A 16,074-nucleotide genomic window follows, 5' to 3' on the forward strand; every position below is an offset into this window, starting at 1 on the left:
TCCCTGCTCTGCAGGGAAGGCCCTCTCCAACAGTGCTGGTGCCCAATGCCCTGACCCATCTCACCTGATGCAGCCTATGGAATTTGCCCTCCCCAGCCTCCCCAGGAAGGAGGGGAGCCCCTGGTACCTCATCAAGAGAACAGGCCTCCATCACGGTCACCACATACTTGGAGGGCCCCACGAAGGCCAGGAGGTGACTGTCCCCACTGACCACCAGGGCATCCCAACCGCTCCCAGCATCCCGGGCCACCACGTTTCCTGGGGGACACAGCACGAGGCAGAGTGAAGAGAGGGGCAAAGCCCACCCTCACTCTGATGCCACTGCTGGGCAGCAGCTGCAGCTTCCCCTCTGAACCAGCTTTGGGTTAACGCTCTGGCCTGAGAAAGAAGCAACCTGTGTTGTGGATGCTACAAAATTTATCTGCACAACCAAAGTGTGCAGTGGACACCTAAAACACAAGGTTTAGATGCACAACTTGTTGCCTGACTGAATGTGTGGTGTTTTCAAGGAGAGTGGAACAAAGTCAAGGGAATAAAATTGATTTTAGAGCTTATTTTTTAATGTTCCATGGAGCTATGAATGTGAGATCTCAGCTGTAGCCTGGTTGGCTGAACCCTGAACAGAATGAGGTCAGTGCTGAACCCCACCACACTGATGTCAGTCCAGAGGGCACAGACCCAAAGGTCTAAAAATGGCTGAAATCACAGCAATTCTCTGTATTTATTCCACTACCAAAATTCCACTCTCTGTCCTAGGAATGTGACCAGGCAGTGACACAGTTTCAGAGAAGAGTCAACACATGAAGGCCCAGCTGCAGCACTGACCACAAACTTGGGTGATTTTGGACAAACTCCCTGATCCCTCTGAGCCCCTGTTCCTTCTCCTGCACAATTCTTGGAGCAAGATCCTTCTCTTTATAAAATATTGCACTGTGTAAAAAGCAGAGCTCCTTTTCCCTGCCCAAGCTTGTGCTGCCACAGCTCATTTCCAAAGTGTATATTAAATGTGACACTAATTTTTCCAAACTGCCTGGCCCCTGACTTGCCTCCAGCTCTCCACCAGCACGAAGCAGCTCTGCTGCAGGCAGGGTTAGGGCAAAAACCCACTTTAAACAAATTAAACTGCACATGCACAGAATGAAAAGAGTCAGGGCTTGGGCATGAATAAATCTCTGTGATTCCAGAACATTCATGAAATGATTACACCAAGCAGGCTGAGAGGGTTTGAACCAGGACAGGTCGGGAAGTGGTTTTTTCGATGGGTTTTGCTCACACAGAAAGTACAAACACAAATCATAGAATCATAAAATCACAGAAACATTAAGAATCATAGAATCACAGGTTGGCCTGGGTTGAAAAAGCCCTCTGAGATCAGAGTTCAACTGCTCCCCCAGCACTGCCAAGATCACCACTAAGCCACATCCCCAGGTGCCACATCCACATGGTTTTTAAATCCCTCCAGGGATGGGGACTCCTGTGCCAGGGTCTGATCACCCTTTCAGAGAAGAAATTTCCCAATATCCAATCTAAACCTCCACTGGCACACCTTGAGGCTGTTTTCTCTTGTTTTGTCCCTTGTTCCCTGGGAGAAGAGCCTGATCCCCCCTCCCCAGCTCCCCCCTCCTGTCAGGGAGTTGCAGAGCCAGAAGGTCCTCCCTGAGCCTCCTTTGCTCCAGGCTGAGCCCCCCCAGCTCCCTCAGCTGCTCCTGCTGCTCCAGCCCCTTCCCCAGCTCTGTTGTCTTCCATGGACATGCTCCAGCCCCCCAAGGTCTTTCTTGTCACAAGGGCACCAGAACTGCCCCCAGTATTGGAGGTGGCTCAGCACTGCCCAGCACAGGGGGAAATGACACAGCTCAGGTTCATTGGGAAATCTCTCTCTGAGCAGATTGAGTGTGGTTTGGCTTTGGTGTCTGTGATAATAAAAGAAAGAAGAAAGGCAACTCCCAATCCCAGAGTCTTACCCAGGACCCTCAGGACGTGGCTTTTCTGCGCCACACACCTGTACAGAGCCAGAGTGCCCTGCAAACAGGAGCTGAACATGAAATTGCCATCTGGAGAGAAGGTCAGCCCGGTGATGGCACTGCGGTGCTGCCTGAAAGGCAGAAAACACAGATAAAGGGAGGAGAAAAGCAGAGACAGAGGAAACAGTAGTGACATCGAGTGCAACAGGAAGAACCCAGAACAAAATAATCAGGGACAGGGCAGGACCCCACTGTGCTCACACCCGCAGCAGCCCAGGACAACCAACATTCCAGCTTACTGGACAACCGAGCAGTGCTCCAGCCTGGAGGGAACCTGCTCCCTTCTCCCTTTGGAGCATCCTCTGCCTTCTGCATCAAGGCTTGTAAGGGCTCTCTGCTCAGCTGCCCTCTAGGACAAGCTCATTCCTACTGTTTTCCCCCAGGAAGTCACAAAGAAAGCCCTCATGGTCTTCACAGGTCAGGCTTTCACCACCCGGAGCCTTGGCACAGCCTCCACCAAAACCCACCCAGCTGGGACCTGAGGGTTGTCAAGGTCCATGACCATCCCTGTGGCTCTCTTCCATCACCAGGACACCCAGTCAGACCCAGCATAGTTCCCACTCCAAACGCTCACTTGTGCTCCAGCAGGAGATTGGAGGCGGCCAAGCTGAAGGTCCGCACTGTCCCACTGTCAAACCCACAGGCCAGGATCTTCCAGGTGGGGTGGAAAGCCACGGCACACGGCGCTTCCTCTGTGGCTGCAAAGTCATACAGCTGCAGGGAAGAGACACCACAGGCTTGCAGCTGGATAAAGCTGGAGCTGCAGCTGGACCCAACAACTAAACAGCCCCAGACCTCCACCACGAGCATGTTGCTGTTCCTGCCTGGATGGATATAAACCCCAGTGAAGTCCTGGGTCTTTGGGCATTTAGATTAAAGCCCTTGGGTATTATGCTTTGTGCTAAAAAGCACTATTCAAAAGGTGGAGGAAAAGAGAATAATTTTGTTTTAACAATACCTCAGAACTCCACTTTCAAAGGATTTCTTGCCCACGGTACCCCCTCATGCTTCAGGGAGGACTTAAGGGCTCTTCAACTGTGGGGTTTTGATAATTAGACCAAACAGAGACAAGGGAGACAATAAATGAGACACCTCCTGACTCTTGTCTCACCTACCTGCTGCATGGAGACCAGGTCCCACACTCGGATGGTGCTGTCCTGAGACACTGTTGCTATCTGCTTCCGAAGGCCGCCCAGCGAGAAGCCCAGCACGGGGGCCTTGTGCGAGCGCATGAGGGTGTTGTAGTCCCGGGACTGGATGTCCACGTAGCCCAGGCTCCCAGCAGCTGTGCTGCACAAGACTTTGCGGCTGTCAGGGCTGATGCAGACAGAACTCACCGGAGCCTCGTGCTCTGGGGAAAGACACCGGAGTCAACAAATCCCCCGGGAGAGGAGTGGCAGCAGCTGGAATACAGCTGGAATACAGCTACAAAGGCAGATTCCTGTTTGGCAAAGCAACGACCACAGGAATGAGCAGCCCACAACCTGGAGACTGAACACTTGCAGTTGAGTTCAGTGACAGATTAGTCTCCGCCCTATCTGAAGGGCTCTGGCTCTGCTGTTATGCTGTTTGTTTCAAAAAGTCAAGAACTACTCAACTTCTCCCATAATTTCTCACAGACAGATGAGCCATGGGTTCAAGAGCACAGAAATCAAAATGGAAATCTGCTCTCTCCCAGGAGAACCGGCCTTTCTCCTATGAGTTACAAGAATGAACATCAATAACTGCCACTGAAGACTTCCAAGCCAGTCAGCCCTGAGACAGCACACATAAAACATGCCCTTGTTCGTGAGAACTGCTGCAGGAGCTGTGGCAGTGGAGCCCTGGAATTGCAGCAGCTGTGGAGCTCAGAAGTGCCACTCCCAGCTCTACTCACCTGCCTCCAAGACAACGGCTGAGAAGTCCAGTGGCCACAGCCGCACGTAGCCATCCTCTGATCCCGTGGCACAGAAGGTCAAGGACATACTAATACTGTTTATAGCAATCCCAGGGCCTGAAAACCCAAAAAACGACACCTCCTCATACAGGTGGAACAAGAAAACTCAACCTGAGGGTTGCCCCATCCAAGAGATGAGGCCAGTGCCCCACTCACACCTGCAGCTGCAGTCTCAGGAGGAGCCAGGAATCCCATGCTGACTGGCACAACAGGCTGAAGGGTCTCAGGCAGCTCTTCTCAGGGCAAAAAACTTCTCTACCATCGTGAAACTCTTGCCAGGCACAGAAAATTCCCACCCCTTGTTAAACCCTGCCATATTTTTGCCTCAAACAGGATCCCGTAGCAATGGATGTCTCAGATAACTGCCCTGCCACTTCCATGTCCCAAATCCTCTCTGAAGGCAAATACAGACCTACAGAAACTGGGATTTTTTGATTCATAGAATCGTTAAGGTTGGAAAAGCTCGAGGCCAACCATTAACCCAGAATTGCCAAGGCCACCACTAAACCATGTCCCCAAGGGCCAAATCCACAGTTTTGAACACTTGCATGGATGGAATGGGAAGGCTGTTTCAAAGCCTGACTACACTTTCAGTGGAGGAATTTTCCCCAGGTATAAATTCAGGTATAAAGGCCATTGGTCAGAGCCAGCACTGCTACCAGGAGGACACCAAGGACATTGTTTCATCTCCTCTTGGGCCTTTTCTTGCCCATGAGGCGAGAACTGCAGTTACACACCTCTCAAAGGGCATGTTCTTGATTAATTAGCTCAATTTGATACAGCAAACCATGTGCTAAGTTTTAAAACATCAGAGCAATCCCACTTGAAAGTGAATTCTTCCTGCCACTGAAGTTAATGGAAGAGCTGAGAGCTGGACTAATGTACAGCCCCAAAGATTCTCCAAATGCTCTGCAAAGGCTGAATAATGAAAAAATCCCCAAATTCATCTTTTTCATTCATCTGCTTCGTTCTTTTTCCATCTCTCCCTTAAGCCTCCCATCAGCAAATGAAGACCTTGTTTCATGTTTCTAAAAGTGGTGTTTCTCTGAAAGTGCAATCAGCATTTAAAATGCTAAAATCTTTCTTAAAACGATACTTTGCTGCACTAAGGAAGATTATTTGCAGTCCTTAAGAGGCCAATAGAGATGATCTAATCGACCCAAAATAACCGGTAGCAGTAGGTAAAGAGCTGGTTGGTTTGACCAGGGATGTGTTTGAGCTCATTTCTGACCCTGGTGGGGGTTGAGGTGCCCCCTGGCTGGTCCCCCCCTCCCTCCCTGCAGGTGCTCCCACCTGAGCTGCTCCCTGCCTGCTCCTGCCCGTGTTCCCGGGGCTGTGCCGGCAGCAGCCGCCGCGCGCTCCGCACAGACATGTTCTTGTAATCCACCTCCAGCACGTGGCCGCTCTTGCTGCAGACAAAGCTGTAAAAAAAGCAGGAGAGAGACCTGGTTTCAGTGAAAAACCAGCTTGCCTTACCTGTGGAAAGCAATGCTGGTTCACAGTAATATAACAGGTCAGCTAGGTGTCCAAGTGTTCCATGTGCTGCACCACACATCTCCAACCAAGTCAGAGCTTCCTATTTGATTTCCTGACCCTCTGGAACAGAAAGCAGCAAGAAAGCCAAAAAGCTTGGCACAGACTCCAGAAAGGAGCCTCTCTATGCTACAGGCTGGCTGAGCTGACAGCTCTGCCTTGATGGGACCATATGTGGTGGCAACAAAGGCCTGGCTCTGATGATTAAAATAAAACAACAACAAAGTGTGTGTCTGGCTGTATGCAAGAAGATGTGTTCCACGTTCCTCCTGCTGCCACAGAAAGCTTCAGGTGAGAAGAAAATCACTAAATATGGCAAAACATCACTATAGCGAGAGGAAAGAGCCATTTCTGGGGCTGTTCTGAAGCAGCCAAATCTCTTTTGGGAAGTGATGTGTGCTGAGGAGGGGAGAGGCTCTCCCAGCTCCAGGAGGCACCTGTGTTTCGCAGGGAGAACCCAAGCAAAATTCTGTGGTGGTGCACAGGAGGGGAAGGAGGATGCTGAGCAGGGAGGCACAGAGCTCCCTCCCAGCAGGTTCCCCAGGATGGTGCTGGTGACGGCCCCTTACAGCGCACGGTCCTCCTGCTCCTGCTCAGCCACGGGCCCCTCCTCGAAGGCCAGGTCGGTGAAGTCCAGGGAATGGTACTCGCCCAGGTTGACGGGACACGAGTGCAGGGCCCCGCTCCGCACTCGCCACAGCCGGATGTTGTCCCGGCCACACGACACCATCCTGTCCCAGGAGACATGGTGTGAGGAGCAGGGCAGGACTCCCTGAGCCCCTGGTATCCCAAGCTCAGTGTCCCAAGGGCCACCTGACAGACCAAGAACAGGAATAGCAACCAGATGGCTGCAGCACCGCAGTTCCCCCTGGAGCCATGCCAGAATCATGGAATGGTTTGGGTTGGAAGGGACCTTAAAGACCACCTAGTTGCCCATCCAGTCTATAGGCAGGGACACCTTCCACTATCCCAGGTTGCTCCAAGCTCCATCCAACCTGGTCTTGGACACTTCCAGGGATGGGGCAGCCACAGCTTCTCTGGGCAACCTGTGCCAGGGCCTCACCACCCTCACCCTCCCCAATATCTAAGAATCAATGTTTCTGATTTATTTTCTTTGCATGTACCTGGTCTCATCGAAGAAAGCAATCTTCAAGGCCTGGATGTCCATATCTGTGTGTGCTTTGGCCAGCACAGCCACCCCTCCACCACGGGTTACTTGAGCAGTGTTCCACACCACCACCAACTGAAACACAAAAACACGATGGAAGAGCTGCTCAAAACCTTGGCAGTGGAAGAGCTTTTCATCCAGCAGCTGCTCCAGAGCTGGGCACAAAGTATTGATAACAGAGCTGGAGCAGGGGAAATAAAACCTCTCACCCAGAGGGTTTAGGACAGTTCAACAGCTTTGCAAAGCTTCACAGCAATATCCTTGTCTACAATCCATAATTACAGGGTCTAAATCCCAGGGCTGCCTGGCAACAGGACTCAGACTTGGAAAGCAAACCCACAGAGGAGTGAGAACTCTGCCTGCTGGGATATAGGAGCTGTATCAGGGCTGAGGGAGTGGGAGGTAGCACGTGACCACTGCTCTGGCTGTCCCAGCCTCTGCTCCAATGCAGGTCTGTGTGCTCTCAGCGCCTTCCACCAGGGGTAGGAGTCAAACCCTCTCCTCAAAGGAAAGGGGCAAATGGCTGAAGAAATGCAGGTGGATGCTCTGCATTCCAGAACAGCATTAACACCAAACCCAGGATCACCTCAGAGGCTGAGATGGGCGGAGGCATCACCATGGGAGAGGTGCTCCCTGTTCTCCCACCCTGCTTTCACCCCATTGATCTCTCCCCAGCTGCAGCTCACCAGCTCCCACCCAGATCAGAGAATGCTGCCACATGCTGAGAAAAACATGGAGCACTGTGTGTTTTTTCCTGCAATTAGCAATGGCACAGCTAATTGCTGGTGGTTGTCAGTAAGGGATCAGTGGATGAAAACACTTCCACTGACAAAACAAACACCCAGTCCCACAAAACAAGTTTATTTCTGACCGCTCCATGTGGGATCTGCGTCATCCCCCAGCTACATTGGTGGGTGGCAGCTCCAGCACCCAGCATCCCTTCCCGCAGAGATGCTCGGTGCTGAGAGATTAAACCTCACATCTTGCCCTAAATGCTATTAAAATAAAGGGGTTTTGGCCTCCAGTCAGTGCTGAACCTCCCATTACAATGCTTGCAAGGCTTCCAGCTTGGAATGCCACCCTAACATGTGTCCCTCAGAAGGGCTGCAGAGGTGGGAATGTGGCACATGAGCCTGCGGTGATCCCTGCAGAGTACGGGCACAGTCACATCACCCCGCTTGGGCTCCTGGCTGGGAACACACCAGGAGCACAGCAGCCTCCAAAGCACAGCCCCAGCAGGTCTCTCCAGCTGCTTCTGAAAGGATTTGTTCGCTTGCAGCTGAGGAATGTGCATGCAAACACCCACCAAGCATCAGGCAGATGGAAAGTATTTCCTAGGCAGCTAACGAGAAAGGGATCTCCCTCAAGAACATGTCTAGGAAAGCCCAGAGCAGAGGTTTGTCTGCAGAATAACTACACAATCTGGGAGAAGAGCCATCTCAGGGAAACCTCCCAACCCAAGTTTCAGGTCTCACCGTTTTGCCATGCCCGTCCCTCCCGACTCCGCACAGAACGGCTCCGCTGCGGGAAAAGCTGCAACAAGAGGAACCTTGTGAAACACAGCTCCTTGCACCCTGATTGTACCCCAGTGGGGGATAAAAGGGGACAAGTTGTAGGGATGGGTAGACAGCAAGACCCGAGGGATAAGCTCAGGAGGGAGCTGCCAGCATATCCAGGCCAGCTGCCAGCTGGTTGAGGTGACAAACACAGGCAGCTCTAATTCATCCCTGCACGTGAGAATAGCACGGAAAAGCTGCCATACTGCAACACTTCACCTGCCTGAACACACAGCTGCACCCAGCTGAAACCCACCTGAGGGACCAGAGGGAGTGCACGTGGGTTTTGAACACAGCCAGGCAGGTGCCCGTGCGGAAGTCCCAGAGGCGCCCCACGCCCCGGGGCCCGGCCTGCGCCGAGGCCAGCAAGGTGCTGCTCCCGTTGAAGGCCAGCGCTGACACCTGTGGGAAACACCACGTGAGAGGATACCGGGGGACACCTGGGGTGCAAGGACAGCACTGCCATCAGGCTTTGGAAGGTTACACTCACCTTATCTGTGTGGCCAAGGAAGAACCTCTGCTCGCCGGTGCGGAGCTGCAGGGTGACGATGACGGCGTGGCAGGGATACACCACCGCGGCGTTGTTGTGCGTCCACAGCGCCTGCAGCACCGAGACAGGAGGCACAGGGCTCCACAAGTGCCCCAGCTCCTAGGCAGAGGTTTCTTTCCCATCCCTAGAATTGTTCAAGGCCAGGTTGGATGGGGCTTGGAGCATATCTGGTCTAGTGGAAGGTGTCCCTGCCCATGGCCGGGGGCTGGAACTGAATGAGTTTTAAGATCCTTTCCCTACTATGTGAACATGAGATCCAAGGAAAATGACATTGTTGGCAGAGCCTTGAACTGACTGAACCAAAACAACCCTTTTTTTACCCTAACACAGACCGCAAGCAAGGCCCAGTGCCCCAAAGAAACAAGCCAAAACACAGCCCTTCCTTCCGAGCCTCCAACAAAGCACAGGAGTTTTAATGTGTTAAAAAGAACCCATGAAATTTAGTGAAGAGAATGGAGCACAAGTCTGATATGAAGCAGCTGAGGGAGCTGGGGGGACTCAGCCTGGAGAAAAGGAGGTTCAGGAGGGACCTTCTCACTCTTTCCAACTCCCTGACAGGAGGACGGAGACAGGTAGGGGTCGGGCTCTGCTCCCAGAGAACAAGTGACAGGGTGAGAGCAAATGGCCTCCAGCTGTGCCAGAGGAGATTTAAATGGATATTGGGAAATTTCTTCCCTGAAAGCGTTGTCCAGCCCTGGCACAGCTGCCCAAGGCAGTGGTAGGGTCACCATCCCTGGAGGGACTCAGAAGATGTGTGGATGTGGCACTTGGGGACAGGGGTTAGTGGTGGCCTTGGCAGTGCTGGGGGAACAGTTGGATCTGATGATCTTGAAGGGCTTTTCCATCCTATGATTCTGCCTAAAAGGCCCCATAATTTCTAATTCACCATCATAACAGCAGAACACTCGTGCACGAACATACACTTGTCCCCATCTGCTTTGGGATCCTTTTCCACATCCAGCAATGCCACACTCAGCTGTATTTCACACCTCCTAAAAATCAATACCCCAGTCACATGGTGACAGATCCACTCCCCAAACCACTCAGCTACTGACCCATTTGGTGCTGCAGCCTCCAAAGCCAATAATCGTTCTCAGCTTCAGGATGGGATCCGGTAAGAGCCTCTGGAAAAAAACCCAGCACCATCATGCTCAGAGCTGTGCTGACATCCTCCACCCACAGGGCACCCCCGCCCCCAGTGCTCATCTGTCTCTGAACAACACAGAGGCAGCTTTGGGTCTCTCCTGTCAGAGGGAACAACTTCAAAGTATTTCAAGTCCAGCCTGGCAGGCAGGAGGAGCTGGGGTTTCCTGGTGTTAAGCAGCTCTTCCTCCCAGCCCCAAGCTGGGGGATACAGCCAGCCCTTCCCGTGGGCAGGGACACCTTCCACTAATCAGGTTGTTCCAATCTCCAACCAACCTGGTCTTGAACACTTCCAGGGCTGTTCTCTTATCCTGCAGGCTGAAACCTCCTGCTAGGACAGCACACCTGGGCCAGAGCCCTTTCTGTGCACACTCTGGGCAGATGTAAACATGCTATTGGCTTAAGGTCAGCGTGTTTGAACACAGGGTTCCTCTTTCAAGGCAAGTAAGGTACTAACAGAAAAGAGAACTGCTAGCCAGAAAAAATAACACCTTTTGAACTCTGGAGCTCCAGCCTGAATTTAGTGTTTCCTTTCTCACTTCTGGGCTCACAAGAATCAGAAACAAGCACTGCAAAGTCACCTTGAGCTCCTCAGTGCTTCACCCACCTCCTCTGAGCCAGCGGGGACAGCTGGGGTGGTCTGTCCACCCCTCTGATGAGCGTAGACATGGATGGCTGATGGTGGCTGCCCAGTGTCCCCCACACTGTGCAGTCTCTGGTTCTCCTCTGGCACCAGGTGCCCAGCAGGCACAGCTCTCGGGGCTGTCAGGTGAACCTCAGGGATGCTTTTTGTGATTACAGGAGACCGGCGTGGCACCTGAGAATGAGGAAAGCCTCAGGCAGAGCTCAGTCCTCCTCCTGGCACCCTCCACCCGATGCTGGGACAGAGAGACCTCCCTTTCCTGATGACTCTTCATGGTGATACAAATAAGGATGAAACAACCTGGAGGGAGGGTAGCCCTGTGTGCACCTGGCTTGGCCAGGTGTGTTAAACAGCTGCTCTGCCTACACTCCCAGTGTTGTCCATGCACAGTTCATTTCCTCCAGATAGAAAATCAGAGCCCCAGAAAACACTCAGCCCTCAACAGGAAGAGCTGCCCTCTCTCCACTGAGCAGAGGAGGTCTAAAGCACCCAGTCAGCCAGCTCAGCCCATCCCAGTTCATCCCAGGTCATAGAATCACAGAGTATCCTGAGTGGGAAGGGACCCACAAGGAGCATCAAGTCCATCCTGCACAGAATGCCCCAACAACCCCACCCAGTCCCTGACAGCGTTGTCCAAACCCTCCCTGGCTCTGGCAGCCTTGGGGCTGTGCCCACTGCCCTGGGGAGCCTGGTCAGTGCCCAACCACCCTCTGGGGGAAGAACCTTTTCCTGAGATCCAACCTGACCCTCCCCTGACACAGCTCCAGCTATTCCCTTGGGTCCTGTCACTGCTCACAGGGAGGAGAGATCAGAGCTGCCCTTCCACTGCCCCTTGCGAGGAAGCTGCAGACCCTGATGAGGTCTGTGCTCCATCTCCTCTTCTCCAGGCTGAACAAACCAAGTGCCCTCAGCTGCTCCTCATACGGCTCCATTCCCCTCTAGACCCTTCACCATCTTCATGGCCATTCTTTGGACACTTTCTAATAAAGAGAAGTTGTGCTCCTCATTTTCTCCCTTTCCACAGCACGAGGATGGCTTCCCCCAGTCCCTCTCCAAACTCCCATCACCACACTGGTAAGCCAGTCTGGACACCAGCTCCCATATCAGCACCACCAGGAAGGGGAAAATCAGGCAGAGGACAGCTGCCTGCAGTCCCAGCAATCCCAACTCCATGCACTGCTCTGCTCCCCGAGGGCACCCATCACAGTCCTTAGTCTCCAGACCTCACCTCCCATTAATAATTTGAAGACAGAACTATCTGTGGTCACCAGACCATGCCAGATCAGCTGCCAACGACAACAAGCAGCTCCTACGTCTTAAAGACACAGATGTGGGGGAAGACTCCATGGCAAGCAGAAAGGAAGGAGCTGCTGCCTCCTCCGTGGTGCACTCACAGCTTTGGGACTGGTGATGTGGTGGATGAGGGACAGGCGGTCACACACGGCCCTGGTGAGCGTCACCGGCGGGGGCAGCTGGCGGACAGGCTCCTCCGAGGCTCCGTCACCTGGGGGACACGAGGAGCAGGGAGGGCTCTAAGGAGAACCCAGGGCACCCAGCCGGGGTGGCACGGCCCTGGCTGCTGCCCCCAGCATTCCCACCTGCTGCAGGACTGGGACAGCTCCTCTGGATGGAGTTGTACGGCAGCTTCAGCCCCTCGGATGGGAACCTGAGCAGCATCAGAGGAAGGCAACATCTAAATGCTGGAGCTGAGGGGACCAAAATGCCCACTTGGGCCCCAGGTTCACCTGGATCTGTCACTCCTCAAGTGGCATTACCCACCCTGCCTTCCCCCAGGGAGTGGGAAGATCTGGGAGCTGTGGTGGGACGAGGAGCAGCCATACCTGATGTAGTCATAGAGGTCATGCCACTTCTCTCCCTTGGGCACAGGGAATGCCATTTCCCTTGGCATGGGAGCGATCCCACGGCAGGCCAGGTCGGTGTGCCGGGCCTTGGAGAAGGTCACACCTGGTAGCACAGGGACAGACAGACACTGAGTTCTCCAGGCCTGTGGAGCTGGCTGAAATCACATTCCCTGTGGGACATGGGCACAAACCCCCTCCCTCTTTGAGAACACCTGAGAAACAAGGATCCCAAGCCTGAGGAACATACTAACACACCTTTGCACAGGTGGATTCCTGAAACTCTAAACCTCCAAAGAGCCCAGAGCACAAATACTTGGATTCAAGTTATAAACCCTCAGGCCCAAGATTCAGTTAGTTTCTGTTCATTGATTCAGCAGTTTAACATGATTTGTGTTAAGACTCATTTCCCATTTTCTTGTCTTCTTTTCTTCATGTATTTGTAAATACAGGAAATTCTTCAAGATATAACAAGTTTCAGAAATCTCAAAGCAGCCTCTGTAACTTCCTTCCCACTGATGCTTTCCATCGGGCCAGGCAGTTCAGGCAGAATTCCAGCACAAAAAAAGAAAGGCAGAAACAAAGGGTTTGACCAAAGTATCTCTGCCACACTGAGCAAGTGGATAAAAAAAGCAGGTTGGAAGATTTCTGACACAAAAAAAAAGCACAGGCTCTTCCAGCAGATAAAAGCACAGGTCTTGGAGAAGTAAGGTGTGGTGACACCTTTCTTTCTTTCTTTCTTTCCCCCTGAAAAAAATTCTAATCTTGGAAAGATATTTAACTTTGGTCTTTTTGTTCACTTCACAGCTGGAAAATGAGAGGATACTTTCCTCCAGAGGTTGAGAGACTGTATTACATTCCAGATTGCCTTCCAGTGCATAAAAGGGCTTCAGGAGAGCTGGAGAGGGACTTCAGACAAGGTCACAGAGTGGCAAGACAAGAGGGAATGGCTTCCCACTGCCAGAGGGATGGGATATTGGGAAGAAATTCTTCCCTGTGAGAGTGGTGAGGCCCTGGCACAGGTTGCCCAGAGAAGCTGTGGCTGCCCCATCCCTGGAAGTGTCCAAGACCAGGCTGGATGGGGCTTGGAGCAACCTGGGCTAGTGGAAGGTGTCCCCGCCCACATGGAAACTTAACATCATAGTAAGTATTTTGCCCTTCCTGCCCATATCATAGAGCAACAGCAGCCCAGTGCTCTGCCAGGGCTGCAACCTCAGCTTTGAACCCCCAAGGATTTTCCCCCAGGCCGGGCTGGAGTCACAGGAGAAACCCGAGGCCATGGCGAGGTCTTGGCTCCTCACCTGGGTCAAACACCAAGTCGCTGGTGCAGAGGTTCTTCACGAGCAGGTTGGAGCAGAGCTTGACAGCCCTGAGGTGGCTGTACCGGCGGTTCAGGTACAGGGAGAGGATGGAGGGCAGGTCCAGCACCAGGCACGTCCAGCGCACATCGGCAGGGGCTGCTCCAGAGGCACCTGGGGAGGAGAGGGGCACGTGGGAATAGGGATGGTGTGAAAAGACACTACAGATGTGGATGCTGGACCTTGCAGGATGGGAGACACGAGATTCACACAGTTCAGCAAACTATTTACCGGGCAAGATTCCCACCAGGCAAGATTCCCACCAGGCCTGTGCCCAGTGGGAGATGGGAAAATATGCCTCGTAGCTTAGGGGTGGGGAAGGACAGGGAGCCCCACCATCCCCGTAGGCTCATGCCTGGCCTGACACTGCACCCCATTGCTTGGGAGAACAAGGATGGCTGACAGCCCTACCAGGAGCTACAGTTCCAAGCTTCTGCATGTGGAAGAGCTCCTGCTCAGACCCACAACTCTTAGAGAATCCTGGAATGGTTTGGGTTGGGAGGAAGTTTTGAAGACCATCTTGTTCCAATCCCTTGCCATAGGCAGGGACACCTTCCACTAGACCAGGTTGGACCTCCAAGCCCCGTCTAACCTGACCTTGAACACTTCCAGGGATTGGGCAGCTACAGCTTCTCTTCACCCTCCCCAAAGGAATCAAGCCAACTTCTGAACTCGATTTATTTTCTAACAATTTATTTTGGTGGTGACATGCCAGCCCAGCCCCGACCACACAGCTCCTCACCACGCCGGGACACAGAGTCACCCGCTGAGTCCTTGGCTGCTCCACAGACAAAGGGGAACTGCAGCCAGGTGGCTGTGGATTTGAACTCCTTGAAGAGGTTGGAGAAGGAGATGCGAACCACCTGGTTTTCCTGGGAAGAGACACCAACACACAGAGCTTTAGTCACCCTGGTGGCTTTGGCAGGGAAGTGCTGCAGAGGACAAGGCACGTAGCTGTGCCTCCCGTCCCCTCAGCGTCCCCTGTCCCCAGCAGAGATGCTGTGAGGACGGAAATCAACTCCAGCCCGGGGAAACCCACCAGCAGCAACAAAGATCAGCCAAGGTCTTCATCCCCCAAGACCACCACTGCCACCCCCAGTCCTTCAATCAGTCACAGTGCTAATGAGGGTGGTTTAATGAGTCCACCCAGTGTCGCGTACCTCGGTGGTGACATCCAGGTGAACGAGGAAGTGCTTGTGGGGCAGGGGCCTGAAGAGCAGGTAGAGGTAGCGCCCCGTGAGCCCCAGTGACTGTGTCCCAGCCCGGGGCAGCTGCAAGTAACTGCTGGCAGGGTTGGAGCCCCGGATCCGGTAGATTGTTCCCTTCAGCCTCGTGTCCTTGTGAAACCAAGGAAAGCAGTGATGAAGGGTCAGCGCTGCCCACCCTTGGCTGGTGCCCCCACCCCGTGGTGCCCCTGTTACCGTGAGGGCAGCCACATCCCCCTCCTTGGCAGAACGCTTCCACTCCTCCACACGGAAGTGCTTGAAGATGTTCAGGTAGGGACGCTGCCAGGCTGCTGGTACCGGCACCGGGATCGGTGGGGGGACAGAATCCACATCTGGACGCCCCCTGTTACCCCGTGTACCTGGAACCCGATGTCCCAAGGTTCCCTGCCCTGGGGGCACCCCATTATCAGGGTGTCCTGAGCCACCTCAGTCCCTGGTACCTCCATGCCCCTCCATGCCCCGAGTCAGCGCCAATGACACTTCCATCACCTTTGCATCTGTGACCCCCACACCCCAGTGCCATCTCTGTGCCCCAAAGCATGGTGATGGACCCATTAACCCCATGCTCCAAGCACTCCCACTCCGGTGACACCCCCAGTATCTCCGTGCCCCAAGCCTCCCCATGCTGAGCCCCCCAGCCCCAGTAGCACCTGCACTATCTCCGTGTCCAGAGCCCCCCATGCCCTGAGCCCCTCAGGCCCAGTGACACTCCAGTATCTCCGTGTCCAGAGCCCCCCAGACCCCACGTTGCCCCTGCATCCGGTGACACCCCCATTACCCCCGTACTCTGAGTCCTCCGTGCCCAGTGACACTGCCCTGACTCCCCCAGCCCCAGTAATGACCCCATTGCCTCAATGCTCCGAGAGCCCCCCCGGCCCCAGAGTCCCCCCCCAGCACCAGTGACGCCCCGGGTACCCCCGTGCTCCAGACCCGCACTGTCCTCAGAGCCCACCTCCCCCTCCGGTGACACTCCTGTTACCCCCGTGCTCCGAATCCCCCGGAGACCCCCAGCCCCCCTGGCGCATCCTGCACACCCCCATCCCCAGTGACGCCTCCAGTCCCCTCATGTTCCCCCATGGCC

General features: G+C 53.9%; 1 protein-coding gene across 2 annotated transcripts in view; it reads right to left on the minus strand.

The window, feature by feature from the left end:
• Positions 1–16,074, minus strand: part of LOC135422910 (mitochondrial Rho GTPase 2) — a 47,223-nt gene that overhangs the window by 29,585 nt on the left and 1,564 nt on the right. For both annotated transcript variants that reach the window (XM_064672517.1, XM_064672511.1), the window contains exons 2-21: positions 15,189–15,352; positions 14,928–15,104; positions 14,510–14,639; positions 13,711–13,881; positions 12,392–12,515; positions 12,149–12,216; positions 11,945–12,054; positions 10,515–10,724; positions 9,820–9,888; positions 8,705–8,815; positions 8,471–8,616; positions 8,134–8,191; positions 6,615–6,733; positions 6,060–6,221; positions 5,251–5,378; positions 3,898–4,014; positions 3,137–3,372; positions 2,596–2,735; positions 1,962–2,092; positions 128–258 (exon numbers count right to left, since the gene is read on the minus strand). In XM_064672517.1, coding sequence (XP_064528587.1) covers positions 128–258; positions 1,962–2,092; positions 2,596–2,735; positions 3,137–3,372; positions 3,898–4,014; positions 5,251–5,378; positions 6,060–6,221; positions 6,615–6,733; positions 8,134–8,191; positions 8,471–8,616; positions 8,705–8,815; positions 9,820–9,888; positions 10,515–10,724; positions 11,945–12,054; positions 12,149–12,216; positions 12,392–12,515; positions 13,711–13,881; positions 14,510–14,639; positions 14,928–15,104; positions 15,189–15,352 — 2,702 coding nt within the window. The remainder of the gene's footprint in view (positions 1–127; positions 259–1,961; positions 2,093–2,595; positions 2,736–3,136; positions 3,373–3,897; positions 4,015–5,250; positions 5,379–6,059; positions 6,222–6,614; positions 6,734–8,133; positions 8,192–8,470; positions 8,617–8,704; positions 8,816–9,819; positions 9,889–10,514; positions 10,725–11,944; positions 12,055–12,148; positions 12,217–12,391; positions 12,516–13,710; positions 13,882–14,509; positions 14,640–14,927; positions 15,105–15,188; positions 15,353–16,074) is intronic.

Source organism: Pseudopipra pipra, chromosome 16, assembly GCF_036250125.1.
Source record: "Pseudopipra pipra isolate bDixPip1 chromosome 16, bDixPip1.hap1, whole genome shotgun sequence".
Taxonomy (NCBI): Eukaryota; Metazoa; Chordata; class Aves; order Passeriformes; family Pipridae; genus Pseudopipra; species Pseudopipra pipra.